This window comes from Pseudomyrmex gracilis, unplaced genomic scaffold (genome assembly GCF_002006095.1).
Source record: "Pseudomyrmex gracilis isolate BER0280 unplaced genomic scaffold, ASM200609v1 scaffold_152, whole genome shotgun sequence".
NCBI lineage: Eukaryota > Metazoa > Arthropoda > Insecta > Hymenoptera > Formicidae > Pseudomyrmex > Pseudomyrmex gracilis.
In genome coordinates, this window is record NW_018020736.1 from 48464 (window position 1) to 76191 (window position 27728).

The 27728-nt window shown below is 40.0% G+C and overlaps 1 protein-coding gene across 2 annotated transcripts; it reads right to left on the reverse strand.

Annotated features, from left to right (window-relative positions):
* Positions 1 to 19914: 19914 nt before the first annotated feature.
* On the reverse strand, positions 19915 to 23119 carry LOC109857244 (trypsin II-P29-like). Of its 2 annotated transcripts, none has more exons than XM_020433395.1 (8): positions 23008 to 23119; positions 22367 to 22476; positions 22197 to 22291; positions 21714 to 21873; positions 20911 to 21021; positions 20663 to 20812; positions 20415 to 20572; positions 19915 to 20303 (listed from the first exon to the last, which is right to left on the reverse strand). In XM_020433395.1, the coding sequence occupies exons 1-8, from the start codon at positions 23060 to 23062 to the stop codon at positions 20288 to 20290; spliced, it is 855 nt and encodes a 284-aa protein (XP_020288984.1). In that variant the 5' UTR covers positions 23063 to 23119; the 3' UTR covers positions 19915 to 20287. The 2 variants fall into 2 exon arrangements, with proteins under 2 accessions (XP_020288984.1, XP_020288982.1); XM_020433393.1 differs by having other exon boundaries at positions 19915 to 20325.
* Positions 23120 to 27728: the final 4609 nt, after the last annotated feature.

Sequence of the window (27728 nt, forward strand, 5' to 3'; positions counted from 1 at the left end):
ATAAAATAGTCGCTGTTAACGTATAAAAATTATTGTTTTAAAAACAAAAAAAAAATAAAACCGACCGATATAACTATTCCGTATATACATATATGCGATGATCTATCGCGACAATAGCGATTTTCCACACAAAGCGGACCTCGATGCGGCATTTTCACTTCGATGAAATATAAATTTCCCGGGAAAACGCGCGAGGAAAAGCAGTCACGACGGAAACAAGTAGGTAGGTAGCGCGCGAGCCGGCGAAAAGGGATGAAGATATTGCGGCCGTGTTCCTCCATCTGCGTCACGTATCTCAAGGGAATGTGTGCTTCGGCGATATAAAGAAACGCTTCGGGGATCACCGCTTAGAGGGGTGACTGGCGTTCCCGTTACAACGTCTTCGGTCGCCCACGGGAGATGACCGGCAGAGACTTCTACACGCACCATCGACGATTACATCGATGTCCAGTCACGCGGGAATTACGCTACAAACCCAACCGATAATCATTTATGTGAAGCAGAAATGGAAACAGGACATTTCCTCACCCTACCAACACCCTTGTCAATTTTAACACACAGACGTTTTACAAGTTGAAAATTGCTGAAACGTCCGAAAGAATAATAAGTAAATAAAAAAAATAAATAAATAAATAAAACACTTGATTCTGTGCCTTTAACAAATAATTATTTAAATAATCACAGTAAATACTTACAGCACAAGTTTTAAATAACTTGATTAACATAATGAAACGCTTATATACATTCTCCGCAAGCGATCGAAATTTTGTTGCGCAATATACGCAAGTATATATGTGGAAAAGCATAAAACACAAACATGCCAAAACTTCCCGCGTTCATCTCATTTGTAAAATTACCTTAAGTATCTCGGCCAGAATTTATGGATTTCTATAACATCTTCCGCATCTCGCGCGATTGAACATCAGGGAGCTCATAAACGCCTTGGCTTCGAAACCCGAGAGGGGCTTTATTAATTCAAACTCTTGTTACTCCGTGCAAAGTCGTAAAGCGTAGTCTTCCCGAACCTACGCATAGCTTCGTTGTAACGATCAATACCTTCGGCTTTACAACAGCTAACACGTTATAACAAGGGAGAATTGTGATATATATATATATTTTCATTGTGTAATACCAACATAATACTAAGTTAATTCCCACATTTACAGACAGGTCGCGACAAATCCACTCGTTATTACACGACGTTAGCCGCGCGAAGTAGTCGCATATATAATATTTCTTCTGTCAGCAAACTTTGGCGCGAACTATCAAATTAAGTCAAATATTTAGTTCGTAAACTTGTGCTAATTCTTGGAGAGTTGTCAGAAGAGTTGTCATTACGCATGTACAAAAGTTAATTAAGTCTTTAAATAGCGTTTTCAAGTGGAATAACGAAACGCGGTTCGTAAGAAGATGCGCACGCAACAATAATTCGAAATATATCACAAGCATTGCTCTCTAACCACAATATAAACGACCACATTTTACAATAAATATCACATTGAATATTATCGTGATATATCCTTGCCGTGCTTCCTCTATAAAAACCGAAAAATAAATTTAAGAATTCACGATCGAGTGTATATTCTCATACCCCCGCGTTCTCGTCTCCGACAAGCTCGCCGATAAGGAAAATGTAATGCATCCACGAGACGAGCGAACTTCCGTCGTCTTCCGTCGGGTTTTTCGCGTTTGACGGTTTTCCTCCCTCTGAATCAGCCCCTCATCGTGACCATATCCTGAAACGGCGTCAGTACTACCAAAGCCAAAAGTTCCGCACGTTGAGAATCCTGCGGAATCTCTCGCCAAGTTCGAAGACATTTATCTGCCGACTTTCCATCGACTGTTTCCGCACTATGTCTCCACTGGATGTTTCTCTGAACGGTTATCGATCACGGACGATAAGACCCTAAACGGTGCGTGCCCTACTGCTCTTAATCTAGTGCTTCGCATATGAATTTCAGTACGCACACATGACATGTATATTACGTACAATATATAATTAATACATATAATAATTATTACAGCTGTATGAACATTATGCGGGAAACCTCTTGCAGTAGAAACTTACATACGCAACATATATATATCGAGTTACATTCTCATGCGTCCTGCGACCGCCAGTGGAAGATTGAAACTGCGAGCGCGTAAATCCAATTTCTCTGTGTAGCGCACGGCTCGAATTCGAATCTGTTCTCCGGAAAGTTATTTTCTCCCCCCTGTAGCAAGTTCGAGAATAAAGTTGTCAGAACGTTTCGTGAATAAAACTACGTACGACATACCAGCCTTTCGCGTCGTTCTGCCACGTGGTGCGTCCACAAAAAGCGCCCGCGCGCGCGATCATGCATAGTCAATTATTCGAAGTTAATAACTTTTTTCGTGAATATTACTCGTTTGATTAAATTTTGTTTGAGGTTTTCTTTTTTTTTTTTTAACGTCGTGGCACGGAAAGACAAAATGTTGCCGATCAATTATTACCTACCTTCACAAATTGCAAAGCACGGACAGTTTTGATTTTCAGTTTTGCGATATTATTTTCGAGTGTCTCGAATATTTTTAGCGCGCGAACGTGTTTGCGAGAAAAACTTCAATGTCAATTGAATCGGTCTCACAAATGCTTTTTTTTTTTTTTCCATTAAATTGCTACTCGCTAAGAGGCGCAGAGGTCAAGATACTCGGAGGTAATAACGGATTCCATTGTTTCGGCGACGTAAGGTAATTAGCGGGAGCAATTAATTCCACGGCGGTTAGGGGATTAGCCGTAGTGCACGCGGCGTGAGGGGTGAGAATGCGGTTTGAACATCGACTTGATGCAATCCGTCCGTCGGGTTGGTTGATGTTTTAATGCTGTCTGTTTATCCAACCCATCGCGATCTCTCTTCTTAATACCTCGTCCGTTTGTAATCACAAATATATAACGAAGTACATTACGCAGTTTGATGGACGGCCGTGTTAATGAAGATTACAACGGATCATATTCGTTTTACAAAACACATTGGAGACACAAATGATTGAGCTACGTGTGAGAAACAAAAAGTAATCATTTAGAGTGCAAATTTAAAAAAATAAAAATTGAAAAAAACACATGCGTTTGATGCGTCTATCTTACAATTTGTGTTTTTTATAATAATTTATATTATTATAATATCACAAATTATATATGTTTTTTTATCTTACTTTCCAACGATGATTCGGTATCTTTATTTTACAAGCATAGATGTCACATATTCAAAATGGCGATTCTTCTCGCCAAACGATCTGTCAATAGTCTGTTGTTAGATTACGCGTCTGGATTTCCATTACTTTTTTCTTGATTTGTTTGCTTGAGAATTATCGCCGAGTAAGGCAGATGTAAGATGCCATTTACCTCGCCGTTCTCTTTTGTGTGCTTACCCTACGGCAATTCAACCGTGTTTACCCAGACGCGAAGCAAATCTCGGAAAATAAGCATTATATTGTTGTTTGAAATGTATTACTCTATTAATTCATTTTTCGAGATGAGACTGTTATTACGGGAAAAAAAAGTTTTGCTATTACACGGCGAGAAAAATTCGCCGAGTGTCTATCGAAATTTTTTTTGTTCCATTATCAAACATTTCTCGTTGGCAAAATCAAAAATTCAATAGGTTTTAGCAACTTTTTCTCGCTGGCGACACATCAACTAATCTCCTTGCTATTCTTGTATACCTTTTTTTTTTCCGCGTCGGTTGCATCTCTTGTAATTAACGCAAGTATGTTTAATCGATACGACGCGAGAGCGTTACACGCGTTACGTGTAGAACAGCCTCCTATCACGCGTCCTATCTCTTGCGTTTCGTTGCGTTAATGTATTGTATACGAAATTGAAAAGAGCGTTGTTATTTGACGAAACCCATGGACATATTCTGAATATCACGTCCGGAACAGACATATAACGAGAAGGGGTTTCAAGTCGTCAGACAAAATGTACTCATCGTGCTGTCCGGCAGTCACGGAAAAAAAAAAAAAAAAAAAAAGAAGGAAAGAAATAGCGGACGGCCGCGCCGTAATTTGAAATTCAAACCCCTGTCTGCGCGTTTTATCCTTCTGGCCGAGGAGATTCGCCGAGAGTATCGGATAAAAAGATTAAAAAACGAGAGGTAAGCTATTAATTCCATTGTTTCCAGGCCAAGGTTATGGTTCTCGCATAACGACCGGGAAGCGCATAAATGTTGAAAGTTTTTTTTTTAAAAGTTTCGCGAAACCCCGTCGCGATGTTGCCAGACGACAAAGACACATCTTTGTCGACGACAGATTGAAAAATGAAATTAATTTTGTACCTTGGCATATACGTAACACGGTCTTATTCAATTTTGATGTAGATAACAAGATCAGCTTTCACAGTCTCTCTCACTGATCGATTTTAATTCAAATGCCTGAAGGACCCAAGTGGATTCGAACGCATTCAACAGACGGAAGATCGATTGATCGATATGTTAAAAATATTCTCTTCGCTACCCGTGGGTCGATAAATCGTGTCGAGATAAAAGGCGCAAAAAACACGCGCGTAATCTGTTTTCCCTGTTTGAGATAATTACAAGATCAAAGTAGGAGTGTCTTGCATGTCGATGAAGGCGTCAATAAATCGAGAAGAGAGCTCGAATTTATATGGAGAAGAGATTTCTCTGTCCCAATTGCTAAAAGATTTTGGATTCCGTTCCAGAACACGTCGACACTCTTGCAAGACTCCTCGCCCGGTCTCGGAAGTCGTAGCGAAACCCCATCTATGCCAAACTTCCGTTCTATCAACGACGACCGAGCTCTTCGCGTCCGACCTTTCTCTTTCTTCCACTCTCTCCCTCTCTCTCTCTCTCTCTCTCTCAACACGTCAACACCCTCTTTCACATTCTGGCTTTACCCTCTTTACCGAGAACTCGTAATAACGCCGTGGACGAGCGGCAGACTCTACTCGCCCGGACCTTTGTCCGCCTTTTCGACCCCGTGCCATCGCATTCACGTACAAGGACCACCTCCGAGGGGTTCACCTAATTAATTACCCTGCTGCCGCCCGTTGAATCGAGCGGACTGTCGCACGCACGCCACTGATAAATTCCAATTGCCCCGAAAGCAACGACTGTCATCTCGTTATAACGACCAATTTTGTGGGCGTTATTTTCCTTGTTTGCCATTGTCGGTGCAAGACGCGCAGATCAAAAAGCAAAATGTTACGCTTACGATATTAAGTTTATTAATTTATTGTTTTTGTTAGAGCGCAAAGTTGCGATTAAACATCGGGATTGTGAAACTATTGGAGTTTTATTTTTTTTCAAATTGTATATCGCACGTTTCTCTACGTGCCATGTCTCGTATTTTTTTACTTACGCCACAGAGCGCTAGGCGTTAAATATAATGCTTTTTTTCACGGTCAGTGTCTTGGATTTTAACGCGAGGTTGCTAAAAACCGAATAAATTCAGCGAAGGGTAAAGAAGAGTCGAACAGCAAAAACGTGTTTTGCTAACGAGAAACCGTTGTCACCGCGCTCGTCCGTATCCCTCGCAGGTCGTCGACGGAAGAACTCGCAAGATCCTTCGGAGAACATCCACTTCCACACAGTGGCAGTCCGTAAAAGTGGGTGACGCCAGTTTCTCGAAGATATCCACGATATCCGCGTGGGAAAAGCCCAGAGCAGAGCCCTCGTGATTTCCGGGGCTCTCGCTCTTCCTCTCTCTCTCTCTCTCTCCTTCCCCCCGTCGCACACACAAGAGAGGGTTGTACATTTTCCCCGAGCTTTCGGCATGGATACGAGTTTCGAGCTTTTCGCGGGAAGTCGTAATGTGACGTTGGCTACACGACAAGACGATCGCGCGGACCCTCCTTTTGGAGCGTTGCTTTCGGTGCCCTCCCTCAAATTTATCGCTGCGAGAAGACTGTTTACGCTAGCACACTCGAATAGGTGATCCGCGACGAATGTATCCTCCTTCGCTCGCGCAGAGCGACCGTTCGATCGTTCCGCTCGTGTACACGACAGATTAATGTTCTCGGGAGACGTTACGATGAACGCGTGCTTTATAGGCCATTATAGAAGTAAATTGACATTTGAAGAGACGAATAATGCTACTGTAAGTTGCAACAGAGTTTCCACATAATTGTATTAGTATTTGTTCGTAAATTATATATAGTTTCTTATAGTGTTTCTTTTCAGAAGAATGTGATGATTAAAAATGTACGCATCTGTGTCGATGTAGAAATAGCGCTTTTAAATAGAAGTAAATAGTAACACAGAAGTTGTAAAATAAATTACAATAATATCTCCACCGAAACAAATATAAATACACAACAAAATAAAATAAATATCTTTCACACAAAGGAAGAGACGTGCACATACGTATGTGATTTAAATATTCAGTTATTATATCGTATATAGCGGACATTTACGGTTGTCAGATGAACCTGCAACGGACGGTTGACCGAAATTACTGTCCATAAGGTGAGCTCCGCAGTCGGGAAAACAAAACCACCCTAGGATTACGGGGTGAGTCGTTATTATTATATTACGGGTTCGGGGGGTAGCTTGGCACCGCGCGTTATTTCGATAAAACGGTCTACTAAGGACACGAGGCGCCAGAACCGGCTACGGCACCGTAGTAGCTCCATGGAGTTACCGTCTTTGAATTTACGAAGCTATAATTCAAACAACCGGCCTCCCGCAGCAGGAGAGGGAACCGTCGCTACCCACAGGATGAGCTTCGCTCGCTCCTACCTCGCCCTCCGGGTTGGGGCTGGCAGCTTCGCTGGGAAACGTTTCCCGTTGGATGTAGTCGCCAGGACAAAGAACCCAACCGAGCTATGCTTTATCCCTCGTCCTCGCCGCTATATACGATAGATATATGTCGGTCCCCGCACCATATATTCGCGATATCGATTTGCACGTCGAAACAAAGAAAGTTGCGTTTTGGTTATCGACAATTAACTTTTTTCGTTTTTTTTTCTTTTACATTATTTTTATAATACACATATTCAACGTTATATATTTATTTATCAAGTTTTGCGCTACAAAAAAATATCATTATAGATAAATTGCATCCTATGATTTTGAATAACTAAATATAATTTGCAGGTAAATGTTAAGGTAAAAACTAACTTTGAAACTAACACCTGCAAGTGTATAAGCGCATCCTATATAAAAAAACTAGTCCTATATAAAAAACCCATGTGTACCGCGAAGTGCGCGTTTTGATATCGAATGTTCGTCGTATATGTAGAGAAAATTAAAAACGTAACTAAAGTCACGTGAGACAGGAAAGAGTAGAAAAACAACACGTGAAAATAACGTGACTGTAATTTATATTATATATAACATTAAATAATACATATTATACATATAATTTATTATATATTTATAATATTATACTTTATATTGTATTATATGCAGTATATACATACTACAGAGTAATGTCACTGACTTCCGCCGCGCGACTTTGGCGAGGTCACTGACCTCGGCCGCGCGGCCTTGGCGGGGTCATTGACCTCGGCCGCGCGGCCTTGGCGGGGTCATTGACCTCGGTCGTGCGACTTTGGCGGGGTCGACCTGACATCTCTCATATGTACATCATGTGTATTATATTGTTTGTAGGACGTATATATTAGCTGTCATTGTGGTGACAGGGTAAGTTCACTCACACTACACGTTAAAATAAAAGCAATAATAGCGTGAGCGTAGCGCGCGCCTGTGTTGTGCTAGTACTATAAAAAACAAATTTAAAAAATAAAAGTACAAATTTAAGGAAGAAGCTTAGTTCCTTAACGACGCAATCTCGTTGTGAATTCGTGCTCAGCGATCGAGTACGCCTTGCAAAAAAACGCGCGAGAGATTGTCTTCTTCGCCCCCCGAGCGTGCTTTCAGGTGCGGACGAAAATTGGCAGCGTTCATTCTGCCGAGGACAGAGAATGGGCGCGAATCGTAAAAACGTCGCTGCCAAACCATGGAGGGCGCGAGCAAAGACAATCTCTTCCTCTTTTACGGGGCTATAAATTAATTCGAAGAGGGAAACGAGCGTCCCAAGTGTTCTCTCCTCGTAACGCGGTGTGCAGACTGACGCTAGGAATCGCTCACGAACAAAGAGCTCAAGGATGGGCTCTTCCTTGCGCAGAAATTTATCAAATCAAAAACCAATCAAACAATGAATAAAGTAATCAGTATGTCAATTGTTAAATCTGATTCCAGTGAGAGCTTAGCGCCACACCGAAATGCTCACCGCGCGATTAAATTAGCGGTCACAATTTTGTTAAAAAAAAAAGAATAGATTCTATTCTATAATGTTTCTTTGTATCTTTGTATCTTTGATGACAGTCGGGCATAAATAGAAGATAAAAAAAAAAAAAACGTAACTTTTATATAGACCGTAGCGCGTCAAAAGAAGCTATTTCAATTTTCAACTTTCAACACGAGTAGGCGCCGCCGAGCCATTGCCTCTTAGAGTTCGAGGCCGGAATTAAATTCGCGTGTGTGTCGTGGTCCGCATAAACAGGGAGGGAGAAAAAAGCCAGATCGTGAGGGTGTAGCCGCATTCAAAGGACGGAAGGCGTAAAAGAACGGCGTCAGATAAAACGCTATCGATCCGCCGAGACATCGACAACAGGCAGAAAAGAAATGGACGAATTTTCATCGTTTTCCTTTTTGTCGTATTGTGCGTATCCCTTCTCTTCCGAGATATCGAAAGGAAAGGACCTTCTCTCGAATCCCCGTGTCTCAAAGAATTTGTTTTCATGCGGGTTGCTCTTATCGGGCACACATCTCCGTTCTCAAAGTAAATACAGATAACAAGTAATTCAATTTAGAATTTCAATTTTTATGTGCGACATGAATCGAGAAACACATCCTAGAAACGTCCGAAATCAGCGTCGAGATAAAAGTGGGGATTAATCAATGTTGAGAGAATCGATTGTGATTATTTGCACACGCGCTTTTTCGCGCGTAGGATAAACGCTAAAAGAAAAAAGTAAAATTTAAAGTTTTTGTTTTAATATTTTGACACAACTCTGCTCGTAAATCAATTGTATTGTTCGATACAATTTTTTCAGATTTTTTTTACAAGAAACTCTTAAATATAAATATTATATGTAAATATATATCTTTGTAAACTTTTTGATATAAAACTACGGCAATAATGCGTGCGACAAAACTTAATTTTTCTTTGGGAAAAAAAATGCATCTCACGGAATCTGAAGCTGCTCTTAGAGACACAGAACAAGAAAACCGTCCACTTGCACTGTCTCAAATCTTCTCACGCTTTCCTAACTCTCGACCTCGTTTATCATCAAACGAGGACCCTTCGAGCAAGGGTCTTTTCGATGCTCTCTTTCCTGCGCGCATGTTTGCGAATGCTCGTCACGCTCGCATTAGGAGACTCGCGCCTTGTTTACGCCGTCATTTGTCCGACGATAGATGATTTGAATTCGTCCGGCGCATCCATCGGCGAATCACCGAGAATCCGTGAATCCCTTCGGGAAGGAAGAACTCGCTTTTCCCTTCCGCCTTTTTTGCGGACAAAGGAAAGAACGACCTTCGTTATTTTTCTCACTTGCTCACCGTATAACACATCGAAAAACGAAACGTGAAGTCAAAGTTAAGTCGCAAAATTTGTGCGTAGTACGCGTTTTACATTCAAAACTGAATCTCTTTCATTAGAAATATTTTCTCGAATTATTACAAATCTAATTTCTTACTTTTTAGCGCAAAAACCGCACAACAAATTGGAACAAGCGCTTTCTTTGAAAGATTACCTTGACATAGTTTTTTTTTTTTTTTTTTCAAACTTCTCTTTTCGTCGTTTCTTGATTCGTTCTTGGTGTCACAAAGTTTTCTTGCATCCAACGAATTTGGTTTCCGACGACTTGTCACTCCCAGCGCGGTTAACTCGGAAAATCAACTTCCGACCTTCGCCCCACGAGCGACCCGATTCTGAATTCAATTTTACGCAACACGACACCGGAGGTGGACGCAAACCACGGAGGATTTTGATAAGGACAGTTTGTAACTTTATCATATTACAATCGTTTTTCCATTTCCAATTTTCTCGATCTTGTTTTCGAACATGCATAGTCGAAAGCAACAAAATATTTTTATGGCGCTTAAAAATTTTACACGTCCTTGACAAACATTATTAACAAAAATGAAAATAGCTCTAGATTTAAACAAAAAAAAAAATATTGTTCGGTCGACACGCGTCATATAAAAACTCAAATGCGTAGAGCGCTAACGACCAGGTTCGTTACCGTACACTGAAATATATATTATTTCTTCATTCGACGATACTCTCTGACAGCTGCTTTAATGAACGCGGCAACTTTTCTCATTTAACGAAGATATAGATTACAATATAATCCCATACCCCCTCGCCACAATTGATTCTTGCGACGCGAATAATTTTAAGCTTTCGACCGATGTGTCTCCAGGTATAAAGCACAGTTACGTCATGAATATGCAGGCCATATACCCTTTTTAAATTTCCTCTGTTTCTCTCTCCCTCTCAACGGAAGCATCACCGCTTCACGGGAAAGCGGCGTCGTTATTGAAAGCGAGTGTACTCAACGGATAAAAGACTTTCTTGTTTTTCTTTTCTCCCAAGTAATTTCTCCGTTTAATTCTTATTTGCGCGCAAGATTCATTTGATTTGAAATTTATGGAAAAGCGTTTTTTTTATTTTTTTTAGATTAATCTATCAAGAACAGTTTAAACTGTCAATAAAAAAAAAATTTTTAACCGTATATGTAACAATTTATATCTAACTGTAAAACGCGTTTATCAAAAATATATACGCTCAATGAATTTCTGTAATTAGAAAGTGTGAATCTTGCATTGCAAACGTACGACAAGTTCACCTCTTGGTTCCGAAAGCACATGACGGACAACTTTGCTACGTCGTCGTTCGCGGGAAGATTGCCTAATGAATCCGCTGTTAGACAATGAAGCGGATCCGAGACGAAGTCGGCGCCATTGTGCGCCGGGGACTATTTCATTACAGGCTGGTTGGCGAGCTTTTTGGGAGACGTCGTCGTCTCTCTGATTAATTCAGCGGCTGTGTCGCGGCTGAAGGTGAACGGCTTTTTGAGAAAACCAAAGAATGTCCCGTGCCGAACAAAAAGAACAATTTATTGATCTTTTTTTTTAATAGTAAAAAAAACGCGAAAGCTTGTATTTCTTAGAATAATCCTAGAGATCTTGGAGAAATAAAATAAATGAAATAAAATAAAATAAACTTATATGTACACACAGATGTCATATTTAATGGTACATTAACACAATGCAGAACTTTCTCGTCACAAACTCTCTAGACAGACGCTTAAGCGGAAGGATGGAAGTTCACTCGCGCGTAATAAGATCCTGACAAACTCTCGTCCCGCCGGTTAAGTTGCAGTATGATTTGTCTCGGACTTTCCGCAATTTCTCGAAATTAATGGCCACACCTGTAAAAGCCACGGCCTTGACGTTGGGAGGATCACCTTCTCCCAACGAGAAGAGGGTCGAGACACAACAGATCCCCGTCTCGCTCTGCTCGCGTGAGATAAATCACCACACCAAACGGCGCCGGCTTCTCGTGCTCTTCCTTTTGTGTCCCGGGCGCTCGTGAAACGAGTAAATATTCAGTACGGCTGTGTGTATAACATTTATGACAAAGTTCGGCCGGCTCTCTATTTATTATTCATGGACGAGAGAGCGAAGGGTGTTCACTCGTCGTCTCGGAGGCGCGCTTGTAAGGTAAGTACGACGCGAAACGAATTAAAAAAGTTTTCCCTTAATTAATACGGTTTCTGGTTCGCAGTGCACTCGTGGAGAGAGCCACAACCCGCCGTGTTTGGCTTCCGAACCTGCCCCTGTCGTTGAGAAGAAGAAGGAGGAGGACTTCCTTCACAAATCGAGATTATCTTCCCCTGTCCGCTTGCGGTTCATTTCTACAAAGTTTTGTTTTAATTACATAAAGATGCCGCGAAGTGTGCCTAATTACCGAAGGCAAAGTTTCGTCGCGCGGCGGGAGTGATATCAGTCTCTCGATTAAAGAAAGCCTAATTCGGGACGTTTAAACCGACGCGCGGAGAGAGAATGCGAAATTCGCCAAACAAAAACACGGAACTTCTGTGAATTTACGTGGCTGCGTGTTTATCTTGCGAGAAACGTTCGCAAGATAATCTGGAAGTTGCGGTAACCCGCGACGAACGGCAAATAATTTGCAACCAACTGCGGAAAACGATCGCGGCAAACAACGGTAAGCATTTTACCGTAAACCGCCATCGCGCTCGTAATTATGTATTAAGTTCGTTTAGCTTCACTCTCTTTCTGTGCAGCTGCAACTTGTTCGTTACGCTTTATATCTACCTAGCGAAATGTGCGGAATGTGAAATAAATTCGAGGTGTCAAAAGAACGCAAACGTCAAATACACGCGTTCTGGTCCGAATTTAAATAATTTGTGTAAGCGTTGATTGATTTATTTATCTCTGTTATTTACTTTTATTTTTATTAAATATTTTTATATTCATAATTACAACACCGTAATGACTATGAAATGAGCAAAGCAATTCACAAACGCTTCGTTCCGCAAATTTCTTGGGTTTTAAGTCGAACAGCAGCGAGAAAATCGACTATGGGTACAATTATAGTAAACTTCTCTATTATTATCCAGATGACCATAAACCGCATGAGAATCGTATTGCCTGTTCCGGACAACTTCATCAGTTTGGAGTTTACGACGACCGAGCACCACCGAAGTTCTAATGGAGATAGGATTACTTTAAGGGGTTAGTCTCTGCGCTCGTTAAGCGCCAACTTTGGGTTCCTTTTCCTACTGGCCACCCTGTAGTGCACACCGCACGTCGCTTTTTTTTTTTTTTTGTCCCTTCACACCGGGACAGTTTATCGTTTTTCTCCCTCGGGACCAGACGTTGCGTTCATTCGAGGCCGAGCTATATGAGTTATCCCTCTCTTTCTTTTTTCCCGTGAAAAAACTTAATAAAAATGACGGTATTACGGGTCGCAGGGGGTGATGGCAGCAAGGGTGGCAATTACCCACCTTGACTGGCTTTCTTGCAGCCGGGTAAATACAACGTCGCCGCCGCGATGCGACAAGACGCTACTCCTATGCCAGAAAATATATCATATACCGCAGATCTTGCCTCTTCCCTCTCTCTCTCTCTCCCTCTCTCTTTTTCTCCTTTTCTTTTTCTCTCCTTTTTCTCGTTTTCTCTTTCCAAAGTCTCCAGCTACTTGCGTAAACATCTCTGAGACGCATAGCCAGCTGTTTTCGTCGATCGAACGAGACTGCATATCTACTTGTAGACGCGGCGTTCTGCGTGAAATTTCTCGCAACCATCAGAAAATTTAGCGTTTCCAACCACAATTGTGTACGATTAAATAATAAATTAATTAGCAAAGTTGTTATCGACTCGATTTAAATTTAAAAGAGAATTATGAAACATTTTTTGAACTGTTATTTTCTTGTGCAAAATATATAAATGTCGTTTGCGACTTTCTACTTTCGGCGCGGATGCAATTTATGATAGCGATAAATCGCGCAATTATCGCTGTTGCGATAGGGCTTCGATGTGCGAGGCAAAACGCGACGGAAAAAAAACACGGGAAGTGTTCGCAAGCAGGGTCCGATTAAAAAAAGAGAAGACCTCACAAAATTATAACTGTGCAACATGAACAGATAAATAAAGCAACAAAGTCACATTGACTGTAATTATCAGAACGGTTGGTCCGCAAACAGAGAGTCAAGCTATTTAGATTAGAACCGCCCATGTGGAAGTCGTTATCATTACCGACATAATTCATGTCTTTATACGAAAACAAATTTATAGCCTACAGTCTACACATTCGACGATCTTTTTCTCAGATAAAATATAAAACCATGGAATATACGTATATTTGTTTGTAGTCACAAATTTGATGATAAAAAAATCAATATATATTATTTATATATAATTAAACAATATATATATATATATGTGTATTATTTATATATAATTGCAATTAAGTAATGAAGTAGACACAGATGTGCAAAAGGAGTCGTTACCATTTTCAATTGTATAAAAACCAGACTGGAAGTCTGATCAAAAAATCCGAATATAAAAGTCAATTTTAATTTCAGTAGCTCACACGCAAACGACATAACATCTTATTTGATCGTCAGGAAAAAAAAACCAGTTGTATGCTTTTTCCGCGTCGAATGTCTTGCGTGATCTGTTCGAACAGATCGTTTCGTCGTCGGTCGAAAGAACGATCGTATTTCTGAATTACAGCTGCGAGGATCACCGACAAATATTTGTCCCACTTTTACGCGAGGGTGTTATAGCAAGCAACGCCCGGACTGCAGAATGTAATTCCGAAATTTATAGGGGATGATCAAACCAAACAAAAGGGTTCGGACGTTCGTCACGGGATCAAAAGACCCTAGCTATGAATTTTCGTTGTGGACAAAAAGAAGAACCAAGAAACGACGCGCTCGCGACGTGGTCGTTAACAAGTTTTGCCGAATAGCTGGATGAAATTTTTTGCCGGATGAAATCTTCTTATAATAGCGGATAACGCGCTTGAATGCGCGTTCAAACTGCTTATATATATATTAACATAACAAAGGAAGAATTAAGTTATCCTCAACGTGATTTATTCTCTCAAATAACGAAGATGAGATAAAGAAGACATTATTATTGAATAGGTTATTGAATAGATTATTGAGAGAGAGAATAGAAAAGAGAACGAGATTTTTTCGAGATTTTTCTAGAATTAATATCTTGCACTTCCGCCTTTATACCCTGCCTTTATTATATTTTGTTGCAAAACAAGCGCGGCTCGCGGAAAATTGCTGTTGCATCTCTGGCGTTGTTATATCGGAACAATAATTGATTTATCAACCCGCCGGACAAGGGTTTCCGTCCAGCACAAAGAGAGCTTTGCGTCTGGATGGGGTTGTTGTTTTCGCGCTAATTGCTTTCATTTTCAAATCGCATTATGCGCCGACAGAGCCTAAAAGCGCGCAATACGGTAGACAGTGACGTCGAAAGTACGACAGCATCTAGGCACAGGAGGTACAAACTTCGTCAATATCACTGTCTGCGTAACGACAGGAATAAATAAAATTCGCAGCTCTCTCTGAAAATTTTACGTTGCTTTCTTTTGCCGTACGACGTAAGAGATTACAAAAAAAAAAAATTTCTCGCGCGGCGTAGTGCTTGTCGCTTTCCAAATGCCCGCGAATTTCGTACATAGAGGCACTACCTGTGTCTCTTGATGACAGAGACAGTTTTCAATATATAATCGAAAAATTGTTATTGAAGTCTCTCTTCTGTTTTTTTTTTTTTTTTTTCTATAACACAAACGTTCACGCTTCGGAAATTATTTCTCGAATTCCATTCCATCGAGCGCATTCCGAGAGAGAGAGACAAATTTTGCTCCACCCGAGAACGTTCCGTGCTCGACGACGGGATCCCCCAGTTCCAATTTTGGAATGGACACGAAATTCCGCGCGCGGCTTTTTTTTTTTTTTTTTTTTTATTTATCTCCCCGACATCCCGTCTAAAAGCGCTCGCGCGCGCGTGCTCCTTCGCGAACAAAGAATCGTATTTTTAACCGCTTCTCGTTACTGCACCTTGAGCACCGGGGCGGCGCTGCTCTCTCGTCGAAATTTCCTCGTTACCCGAGCTTTATGTCGCGGACGTTAAAGAGAAATATGAACGGCTTAAGAGCTCCCGTTAGGTACACGCCCGAAGGAAAATGAGCGGAGGGCGGTACAATACGACGGGCGCGATTCTGCAACGATGAGCTTGTGTCTCGTAATTCGGCGATGTAATCTGTTCGACACGTGGAAAATATTCCGCAATAGATTTCATAGTTTAAAACTCGTTCATCAGGATTTTTATTCAGTGGTAAAACCCACTCTAAATTTAAAGAAAAAATAGTTTTTGAGAGTAAAGTACTCCACAAAATTCTACACAAATGCGTTACAACTGGCTATAATAACATCACAGTTCTTTTTCTCTCTTTTTTTTTCTCTTTCTGTGGCGAGAAAATGTAATAAAAAAACTGACATATAATTTTAAATTGCGTTATAAATTGTTTTTAAATTTATTTATCACATAAATAAGGATAAATAAAATCGCGTCACATTAAAGTAAAATATTGTTATGACTTGTGACAAAATAACCGTTTCATCCGCCACGATAAAATATTGTTGAGTTTACGGGCGGAGATTGGCTTTAGAAAACATGTATTACGAAGATATTAAAAAAAAAAAACCGCACGTACTTTTAGGCGCGACGAATTTCCGAATTCGCGATTGGCGTCCTGCGGTGCGGAACACGCGGGCACGAAAAAGTAACCGAAAAAAAAAAAAATAAAAAATAAAGAAAGAAACGAAACGTCAATTGACGTGTGAGAAATAAAAGGGAATCGAAAATGCGTGCTGTGCTTCGTCACGACATCCTGTGAGACATACCGGCGCCAACATGAATATTTGCGAATATTTGCGTGACTCATTGACACGAAGTTATATAAAATTTGCACTGACGCACAGTTCAAAGTTTGAAAAAAATAATGGTGAACAAGCTCTTCAAAAACGCGTTGAAAACTTTGTTTACAACGGCAACGCTAATCCGATTTTGTAACAATAGTTTTTGTGAAATTGATCGATCACGCATTAACTACTTAATACGATCGGTCATAGTTTCGCGAGAACGATTATTAAATTGTTATTTAAATCAGATTAGCGTTGCCGTGTAAACACAGACTTTGTCATCTCGCTGACTTTACGCTCTGGATATACAACTCAATTGTCTTAACTCATTTCTTTATTACAAGAGAGGTGTCACAGATCAATGGAGAAAGCCCGCCCTTCTCGGTACGTGACCCCACGATCGTGACAAAATGCAGATTCGTGAACACGATTTCTTCGCAAGTGTCTTACAAGCTCAAAGAGCAAGGGTGCTCTCGTCCCTCCCAGCTCGTTTGTCGCTGTACGCGAGCTAAAGAGGGCGTCTACTCCGTAGTAAAATCACGTTGCCGAAAGTTTCTGTTTCTTATTCTTACCATAAAAAAAACTAGAGAGAGAAAGAGAGAAGATTGCTTGTAACAGGAGAACAACAAACGGGGAATATAACAAACCTGCGAGAACAAGCCAAGTTCTCGAATTGCTGCGGCACATTATTTTCTTTCGAAGATCGGATATCAAAAACACGTGCAACAAAATTAAAATCCAAATATTAAGAAAGATATAAAAAAAAAAATCGCGCGACATTTCCTTTGTAAGTTTTGAAATCCTACTCGAACGACGCGAAAGGAAAGCGTACTTTTGTAGTGGTGTGTGTATCTTTTGTTTTGTGTTTTTGCAGATGCAGAAAAAGAGAGAGACAGAGAGAAACGGAAAAGGTACGTCAAGTAGCCAAAGGCAAGGCTGACAAATGGCAAAGATTTAACTGCCGGCGTACGAACATTTTTCATCGCCGAGAAAAGGGCGGCGAGCGCGCTTGCTGCGTTAAGTAATTGCATCCCGGGCGTTTGCTGAAGGCGAAGAATTCAGATGACCCAAGACGGTCAGATGAGAATGAAACAAAGCATGAGAGGCGCGGAACTCCCGATTTGCAGAAGCAATCTGCGAGAAACCTGTTATCGAGTTTTTCATGGAAATATCGAGAAAACCGCGACCCCAACTTTTCCGAAGATAACGCTCGCACAGCATAACGTTCATTAGACGTCTAACGAACGTCCATAACGTCTAATGAACATCTAATAGAAATTTGTATAGAATGTTGTTCCGTGTGGATTTCCGCCGTAAGTACTTGTCGTTAAGATCGCGAGGTACTCGCTCTGTTTGTTAAAGCGCACTGTAAAAAAAATAACAATTCGCAAGTAACTGCGTTTGCAAAAAAAAGTTAAAATGATGATGCTTACTTCTCAAGTAAATCTATCCAACTGTACTCTCTCTCTCTCTCTCTCTCTCTCTTTCTCTCTACGGGGAGTAATTTGTTTGTCCGCAATGTTGTTCGCGGATCCGCGAAGTCGCGGAATCGCAATCAAGCAGAAAGCAGCGAGACAAAATCGTTTTTTGCTTTATGGCGTATCTTCAGTTAGCCGCCGCCGTTTAGATCCCACATAGAGTGAGAAACATTGAAGAAAATAACGATAGCCCCGATCGTCATCCATTTCTCATAGTTTCGACCGAGAGCGAGAAAGTTCGTAATGGCCGTGCGCGATCTCCGTCTCGCCCGAGAAAATGGTCGTGGCGGAAGATAACAGCCAAACACAGGCAGAAGCGAGAGAAGAAAACGAGCGGTTCAGACCGCGATACGGTAATACGAATTTCGTAAGGGAGCATTAACTTTCGCAATAAACGTTGCGAAGAAATTAACGGTAAAGCGCGAGAAACTCCTCGCCGCGGATGGAAACTATTAAACCGCGTCGTGATATCGCACAACTTGAACGGTACTGATCGTGCAATTTGTTTCTTACAAAACGGAGACCGTGTATATAATCCCTTTATTAGAAGATAGAGATCGCGGATTATCATTCTCGAATCTTTCGAAATGTTGATATAATTTATTTTTCTCAGGGATCTTTTAAAAAACCTTCGGATGTGATACGAAGATGTCGAGCATGTTTTTTGAAAGTAAATATTGCATATATAAGCACAAGCGTGCGTGCGTGCTTAATTATAATCACGCGAGTTAATGTTGTAAATTAAATAAAAATTGCGCGAATTCGAATTTTTCAATCTAAGTTCTCTGTGTGCATTACACGAGAACGTAATATTTTTCTCTTCGCGCAAACTTCGTTGCTAAATTATTACATAGTCTTAATAAACAAATGATTATTTTACTCTAATGATTATTATTATGATTATTTTATATATTATATATTTTTGTGACGCTTGAGAAAACACGCTATTACAGCGCTATTACAAGCCGTAATTAAATATCCAGTTCTATAATTTCTTACAACTCGCTCAGTGCGTGCGGAACAAATATTAGCAAACGAGGGATTTGTACCAAATCTAAAAGAGCAGTTATGAATTTCGCTACATTTCTTTGAAGGAAGGTACCGAAAGTCGCGCAGAATTTAATACCGTTGAGGGGAAGTTGACAGACGTGGCAAAGGAGCCATATACCGCGTTCGCGAATATATACCGCAGACGTTTTCCCATCTTAACAAGCAGTCTGCTAATACATTTTCTCGAGCTGTCATTTGCTACGTATCAAGCAAGTATGAGCTTTCCGCGCGTTTGTGCCGGAACTCCTCGTCGTTTGAGATCAAAGTGAATACATCACACGTCTCTGTCTTCTCTCTCTCTCTCTCTCTTTCGTTTTCTATATTTTCTCTCACGCGCGTTCTATATATGTAAGTGTAATACACACATACACTCACACACACAATCTTTCTCTTTCGAGACAATAAGTGGAGAAATTCGCAGCCATCGTCGTTACATTCATTTTGTCGGATATTTTGATTAAAGTATACACTTACAGGAATTCACACACAGTTTATATATCTGATATAAAATTCTTTGTTAATAACTTTATTATTCACAAAGATATTTATTTTACATAGAACATGCACAAAAAGCAAACAAAACAACTTATCTCTTTTTGTGTGTTTTTTTCTTCACATTTAACAAGACAAGATACCAAGAGATTGTTCTCGAATAATTTCATAGAAAGAGATATAGTCGCTCGTTATTCGCGATAATCTTTCTGCTGATAAGAGATCGGGATTTACCCAAGATAAACCTTATTTCTTTGTATTCTATTGTTACGAAGATATCGGCGAGTTTACGAAGAAATAATGTTCTTGCACTTAAAGTAAAACTCACACACAAACAAAATTTTAATCAATATGTCAAAGAGAACAAAAATTTTAAATCACGTGTTGGATTTAGAGCGCTAGACCGAGTGGTGAGCAAGAGAAAAACACAAGTACAATTAGAGTAAACTTTTTATTTTGTTTTTACTTTTTTCTTTTGTTTTTTGAAGAACAATTAACTCTCTGAGTATCGAACAAAAAGAAATTAAACTAGAGTGTGCAGCAGCTTTACGATCTCTCAATTCCTTACGACGACTTTATAAAAAAACAATAAAAATAAACGGCCTGTAAATATTGTTGGTGTTTTCTTTTTCTTTAAACTTCCAATAAAGTGTTTGTGTGTACATCCAGTAAGAATTGAACACGCCATTGTGTACTTTCAGCACTTGTTGTAAACGCAAGATTACAAATTAGAGTTCATAAATTGCAACGTTTGTGTGTACTCCTTAATCCGTAAAAAATCGTCGTTGTTTCGAGATCGATCACGTCAAACACGCGTATCACTGTGCCAACAGAGAATCGTGTCTTCAAGAATCGCAATCATAAAAAAGAAAAACATCAGTATCATAAAGGTTGACACTTTCTGTTCGTTACTGTGATTTTTGTCGTTATACCTTTGCACTATCACAACACTTTCCGTCTGCGTTATCCAATCCAGGTAATGAAAAACGTCCGTGTACACGCCGGGAAGTCCCGGAAGCGCGCAACCCTCGCCACCAGAAACGATTCCGGTCAAAACGTTGTTGCAGACCATACCGCCGCCGGAATCACCCTGATAGATTTGAAAAATTGATAACACAGCAATATACAAAAACAGTACACAAATCGTGTGATATAAAGTATGAAATATAATGCGCATTACTTGACAGGCATCGCGACCGCCCTCGATATAACCGGCGCAATACATGCCCTCCGGTAGATCTGTGACGTTTATAAGCAGTTCGCGACATTGTTTTGTTGATAAAACGGGCAAGTCCACGTACATCAGATCGTTAGACACTATCGGGATATTCTGAAATAATCGCACACGCGTGTAGACACAAACGCGTTATACAGTGTTTTTAGAGTTGTAGCGAACACTAATGGTGTTTCGTTTCATTCGATACTTACACTGTCCAGGTAACCCCATCCAGACACTTGGCATACGGTCTTAGGTACAGGAGAATTGCTAGGTAAAGAAGCACTTCTTAGTTCGGGAGTGAATTTGAAAGCTCCCGACAACTGCGGCAAAACAAACGCATGTGCGCAACAGTATTACACGTTCGTCAAATGAAAATCAACATTGTGTTCACATTAACAAATTAGTTTGTAAAATCAAAAAAAAAAAAAAACCGATAAAAAGATAGAGAGAAGACAATAACACCTGATGCTCGAGTAAAATTTTTCTTTAATCCGAGAATTTAAAAAAAGATACAAACGTTTCGATCCTGTGAGATCTTCTTCAGTGTTTCTACATAAAAAAAAAAACAATTACAAAGAATGCATGATTTATTCGCGACGATAATGAAGAATATCGAAAAGATAAGTCGGTCGGTTGTATTCGGAAACGGGAGGACGTTTTGCGTCATCTTGCGCAATACTGACGGGGTTACTTAGTTGCCACTTCTCTCTCTCTCTTTCTCATTTTTCTGAGTATGTTTGAAGCGTATCTTTTCTGTATCCATAGTCTCTTCATTATCGTCGCGAATAAATCATGCATTCTTTATAATTTTTTTATGTAGAAACACTGAAGAAGATCCCATAGTGGATCGAAACGTTTGTATCTTTTTTTTTAAATTCTCGGATTAAGGAAAAATTTTACCCGTACATCGGGTGTAGTTCGTTATTGCCTTCTCCCTATCTCTTTACTCAAACATACAACGAGCACGAAACATATAATTAAAAAAACAAATGATAAAACTTTAAAAACATACTCGCAAAATGGCAACGTCATTGTATAAAGTGGTGATGTCAAAGTCGGGATGAATTCTGATGCTGTCCACACCCTTTTCCTGTTTCGTCGAAACATTCTCTTCCAATTTTATCACTCCTCCAACCACAATGATTGACCACGGTTGAATAACGGCTCCGCGACTGCGTAATTAATTTCTTCGTTTATGTCAATAGTCGCAGATTAACTGCGTGTAACTCTTTGCAATGTGTTTTCCCGTAAACGTGGAAATAAAAAACAAAACGTTATTGATTTATTGGCGTTTTGCAAATCAAATAATTTTGCCGCAGAAATGACGCGTATTTATTAATGTAGCAAAATAAAATATTAGACCAATAATTGTACGCAATTTATGCACAAATAAAATGTTTCGTTTTAGAAAATTATAAAACGAAATATAATAATTTCAACACAATACTCTATGATTGCGATAAGAATGTCTGATCGCAATGATGCTTCAACTTACCTGTACATACAATGAGCTGCGGTAAGGACTAGATTGGTGCTAATAATACTTCCACCGCAAAAGTGATTTCCAGACCAGCTGCGTTGAAGAGACACCTGAGAAGAAAAAACGCACACAAACAAATTAACGCGCATGCAGAAATGTGCGTTATGTGTTATTATAAATATTACCTGATGTGGGAATTGTCGCAAAGCGGCTCTTGATCCATTAACTATACGGCCAGTCAAACGATAATTTGCCCACTCCATTTGAGGGAGAACAGAAACATTTGTCAACGATCCTAATGCATCCGAATTATTATTATTATTATTATTGGCATTACCACTGAGCACGTTACATTATGCTGTCGCGCGAAATAAAATCTAAATTATTACACAATGACAAAGGAATTTATGGACCGTAACACAAGTAACAATAATAATATGAAATTATTGAGACGCGTGAATTAGTTATCGCTTTATTCGCTGCGAGTGCAAAAAGTATATATTCTGGAACATATAATCGACGATAATTATTAACAGATTAAAATGAAAAATTAATTAACTCCGTTGCAATTTTATCCATATGTGCGAGTAAATTACTCTCGTCGGCATCGCGTTCAGCGTATGAAGCGCCGCGATCACGCATATTAACGCAAAATACAAAATTGCTTTGTTTTTTGTTTTTTTTCACCAGAATCTCGATAATACGGAAAATAAAAACAAATCAGAAGATGGTATGCACATACACACACGCGTTTGCGTATTTCACACAAATTTGAATTAATTTTGTAAACACACATAACTGTTTTTTTTTTTTTTGACACACTTACCATATGTGAACCATGAAAATGCGAAACACATCCACAACAAAAGTTTAGTTTGCATTGTTCTCTCCTTAACTCAACGTAGTCGCTATTGCAGTCCGCCGGTGACTGTTTTAATCACAGCAGAAAGAAATATGTTATCGTCATTTTTATCGTACGCGTTATCGGATATCGGCCACTAATCTATGTGTACTGACACTAATTAAGTTAACCGTAATAATGAAGTTGCAGACTTTATAATATCAATGACATTTTTTCATGACGTATTTGATCAGTGGAAAATTAAATTTTAATTGCATTGCAATTTTTTAAAAATATTAATATTACACTGATATCTTGTTACGCATTAAATTTTGCAAATAAATGTACAATAATTAATTAGATAAGATATGTAAAAAGAAAACATTCAGATTTTAAAGTCAATGCCAGCCAATGTACATATATAGTTGATCGTATAATTTATTTATCAATTTGTTGATATATTTCGATCCTGTTGTTTTATCAATAATTGACGATAAAATCAAAGCATTATGAACTAAAAAAAATTGGAAAGCAAAAAATTCTTTTACACACTGTGTAAAAGAATCAATTCATTTAGATCAAAAACAATTAAAATACTATCGACTCCACTGATTTATCTTCACAGCGTACGATTACAAATAACACTGCTAGCGTATCAATACGTTTGATAGTGATATAGTTTGTAATTGTAACGGTGTGAAGTTTCAAAACAAAATAAGATCGAAACGACGTTTGAATTACGTCAATGAATTGATATAAATACGTACATCACTTGTGTATTGACTCGCATTGATCTTGAAACCTGAATATTATACGATATTTGTTAAAATCATTACTATAAAAAAATAAAATATTATATATACTTATATAAAGATAATATATCGCGAGTTGTATTCACGATATATTCTAATTGTGAATGACGAGATGCGAATAACGAGAGATTTAAATTCAGCGATGGAAGGAGAGGAAGAGAATGACAGAAAGAGACAAAAGACTGTGAAGGAAACAGAGAGAAAACGCTGCTAAAGGGTGATGGTAAACAAGAGGTTGTATAGGGTCTGATAGGAGAGAGCCGTCATTATCCAAATCTCGTGTTAGACCAACCCTGCAACACGCAACTCTTGTGTACAATCTCCAACCAGTGTGGCCGACGAACCCAGCGAGAAACCCTGAACTGTTGTTTATCGCGAAATCGCGCTCGATAGCATTCTCTCGAAAACCGCGTCGCGATTCGTACATTCGCCGGTCGCATCGAACGTACTGTCCGGTTTAATGCCTCGGTTCGGTTCGGGGCGGTAGCTGGTGAGCTAACAACGACCCCGACAAGCTCGTAATTTAGTCCGCTCCCAAGCCCAGACCGCAAACGCACCCTTTCTTTTTCGACCCGCGAGCTACGTTCGCCGCGATACGTAGGAACGTCAAGAGAGAGAGAGAGAGAGAGAGAGAGAGAGAGAGAGAGAGAGAGAGAGAGAGAGAGAGAGAGAGAGAGAGAGAGAGCGGGACAAATCAGATTTATCTACGAGCGCCTATTAGCCGGTTGTATCAGAGGCAAATGGTAACAATACGAAATCCGCGCGCGCCAAACGAGCGATAATATCCTGGGTGAAAAGCAGCTCAGAACCGCGCATGGGAAACGAGAGAGAGTAGGTATGCGCGTAGGTATGCTTTTGATGTATCGATGCTTTATCGCAATCACGGGTAATTAGTAACGCATCAGAGAGAGAGAGAGAATGGGGAGATAAATAAATAGCCCAACAGAGCTGATTGCAATCCACCGCTCCGCGTTTGCTGCGGAATTACTGCGGCGAAACGCCCCGTGTTACACGTTTATGATGTATTGAATCGTCTAAAAGAAACAAAGTACACAACTTGCGAAATGAAAAATTTATACAAAAAGATGCTTGTATAGAAATTATACAAAACAATCATCCTATGTATTATGCACGTTTCACACATACGCGTTAATAAAAAATCAAATATATTAATAATTTACTAACGCGTCGTTCAGATCTAAAACATATCATTGCATCACTATAATATAATTTTTAATATTGTATCTAATTTTTTATCGTACAGTTACACGTTTTTTCATCAGTTTCAGTTATAATTACTTATTTTTCTTTTTTTTTTTTTTATCTGAATCATCTTCGCAAATTGTTTCTGTAACATTCTATAGAGCGGCACACAAACGAGCATTTAATGCAATCGTGGGCCGATACATCGAGACAAAACCAACGATGAGATGCGTGCTCGACGAAATTTAAAATTCCCCGCTGATCTTTCAGCTTGTCCCGAAGTGACATTTCTCTCTCTCTCTCTCTCTTTCTCACACACATTTTTCCTTTTTCTTTTCATGCGATCTTACTACCCAGCGTGGTTTCTTTCTTTCTATCTCTTTTTCTTTCACGACTACTTCTTCGATCGTCCGCTCCTGCCTCCACCACGCCCCACGTCGAGTTGCCTCTCTCTCTTCCTCCGACCTGGCGTTCCTTCTAGGTCGAGAGACGTGCCACCTCTTCTCCATTTCTCGCAGCCGCATCGCGGAATCATTCTCGATGGAACCGTGGATAATGTTAAGGATAATGATAAGGAATGCTACCTGCGACCAATGCTCGCAATCGCGCACGAGGACGCGAGGAGAGTTTGTATTTTGTGCGGCTATTATATATATTCACATATACACACGTGCACGCGCATACACATATACATATATGCGCACACACGGAAAGCAAGTACAATTTTGCACAGCTACAGTATCGCTGTATCTCAGCAACAACCGCGTAGTCATCGATTCTCGTTTGCACACCGCGCGAGACCGCATTCGTTTATTAATTTATCGCGCGCGTTGCTTATTACGATTTTGACATCCGACCGACGATTTATCGTTAAACGAGCGAATTTATTCAACACCTACGACTGATATATAAATCATCACCGGTTTCGCCGGTGTGAATGTTGCAACGCACACATGATCAGTAAAAGCCATAAGCGAGAAAAATTTCGTCGAGATCATCAAGATTTCCATGATTCTCTCATTTCTTCTCTTCTCTGTGTGAGTTTAAAAAAATATCATTCCTGTAACAGAGAGTTACGCGTATGCAAATTATAACATAACGTCGTTCGCGCTTATCTCGTCATTTATTATGCAAGTTTTTTTGTTTGCTAATTCTTTTTAATGGAAATAATTTGGTAAAAAGATCGGAGAAAGGAGGAATTAGCTTATTATATCTGCTAATGCGCTGGAATACACTTGCAGCTGCCAGGCGAAGACGACCTTGGCAAAGTAGCGAATTCACGGTTCTATTCATTCGCTCCCTTCTAGAAGCACCGTTCCACGTCACGGAAAGAGGAGGAAGATAACCTTGACTGCAATGCAGCCAGTTAAAGGGCCGCTCAAGGTCTACCAGACGGTATCCCGAGTCTGGTCGCAGCAACGCTTCGCCAAATGAAGACTACTCTGGTAGAGAGAAACCTTTTCCACTTCCATCACACACACACACACACATGCACGCACGCACGCGCGCGCGCAAAACGCCATGATCACGCCGAGCGCGCGTTCTATACTCGGAAAATTACATAGTCTGCCACTGAAATACCAGACTACGTCTCAAATGCGCCGCGCGCGCACTTCATTCGTAATGGTCTGTGAAACGCAGAAGACGAACAGCTGACATTAATAGACATTCTTAAATAAGCGCGCGCGGATGTGAATTTTCTCTTTCTAAAATTATTTAAATGTAGTATATTCAAAGATGGTGTTTAAATCAAAGCGCATCTCGTTACTACATTTATGCATTATTTGCGCGTTATAAGTCACGTCTTCGAATGTGCTTCTTCGAAGAGAAAGTGCGCAGGAAGACCGCGATAATGCGACATATATATCACAAAGATGACTAATGCCTCTTAAGAAAGCAAAGCGTTAAACGTGTACTTAAATATAATATATTATATTTATAATATATGTATATCTTCTTAACTTCTTACTTCACTTGCACACACACACACACACACACACACAATAAATATATCGTCGGTCGAGAAAGTTTCGCCATTTTTTAAAATAATCCTAGCTATATTACTCAGCAAAATAAAACCTATCAAATCAAAAAACTTAAATTATCGCAACGTCATACAAAAAAAAAAAAAAAACAGTGACCGTCATCTTTCTTTTTTTCTTTGTCAAGCATATTTTACACACGTCATTGATATTGTTCGCTTTTGTGGTCCCTTTGAAATTCATGCCTAATAAATATATCGCCGATACTACGCAACCGAAACGGACACGCGGCGGGAATAAGAAAACGTGTCGGTTCCAATGTCGGTCTCGCTCCGAAAGTTAACTCTCTCGCACAATATTCGCTCGTCTCGTACAACCTTAACCCCCGGCCCGAAGTGGTGAATTTTTTATACGATTTGCCATTTCCATCTGTGCGCGCGAGGCAGCCGCGCTTGCCGTCTCAACGTTCCCGAATGCTTTTCTCGGTCGGCGCGAAGTGCGAATGACATCCACTCAAGCTGTAGTGGTGCGGTTCGGAGTGTGCGGTTCTTTTCTTTTTCTTTTCTTTCGAAAGGCCGAAATTGGGTTTTGCTGCGAGGCCTTTCCCTAGGCTTCTCTGTTGCAAAGTAGGCCCGCACACGCATGTCGTCTCCAAGAAAATTATGTCAAGCCGTTGGCCGACGCCGTTAACGATCAACACTTCTCAGCG

Excerpts from the sequence above, each read along its gene's own strand:
- LOC109857244 (XM_020433393.1), bottom strand. The coding sequence starts at position 23,062 with ATGCAAACTAAACTTTTGTTGTGGATGTGTTTCGCATTTTCATGGTTC. Across the intron at positions 22,292-22,366 it reads TGCGACAATTCCCACATCAG|GTGTCTCTTCAACGCAGCTG; the intron begins GTAATATTTATA and ends TTTTCTTCTCAG. Across the intron at positions 20,326-20,414 it reads AGTGTTGTGATAGTGCAAAG|ACACGATTCTCTGTTGGCAC; the intron begins GTATAACGACAA and ends CGATTCTTGAAG.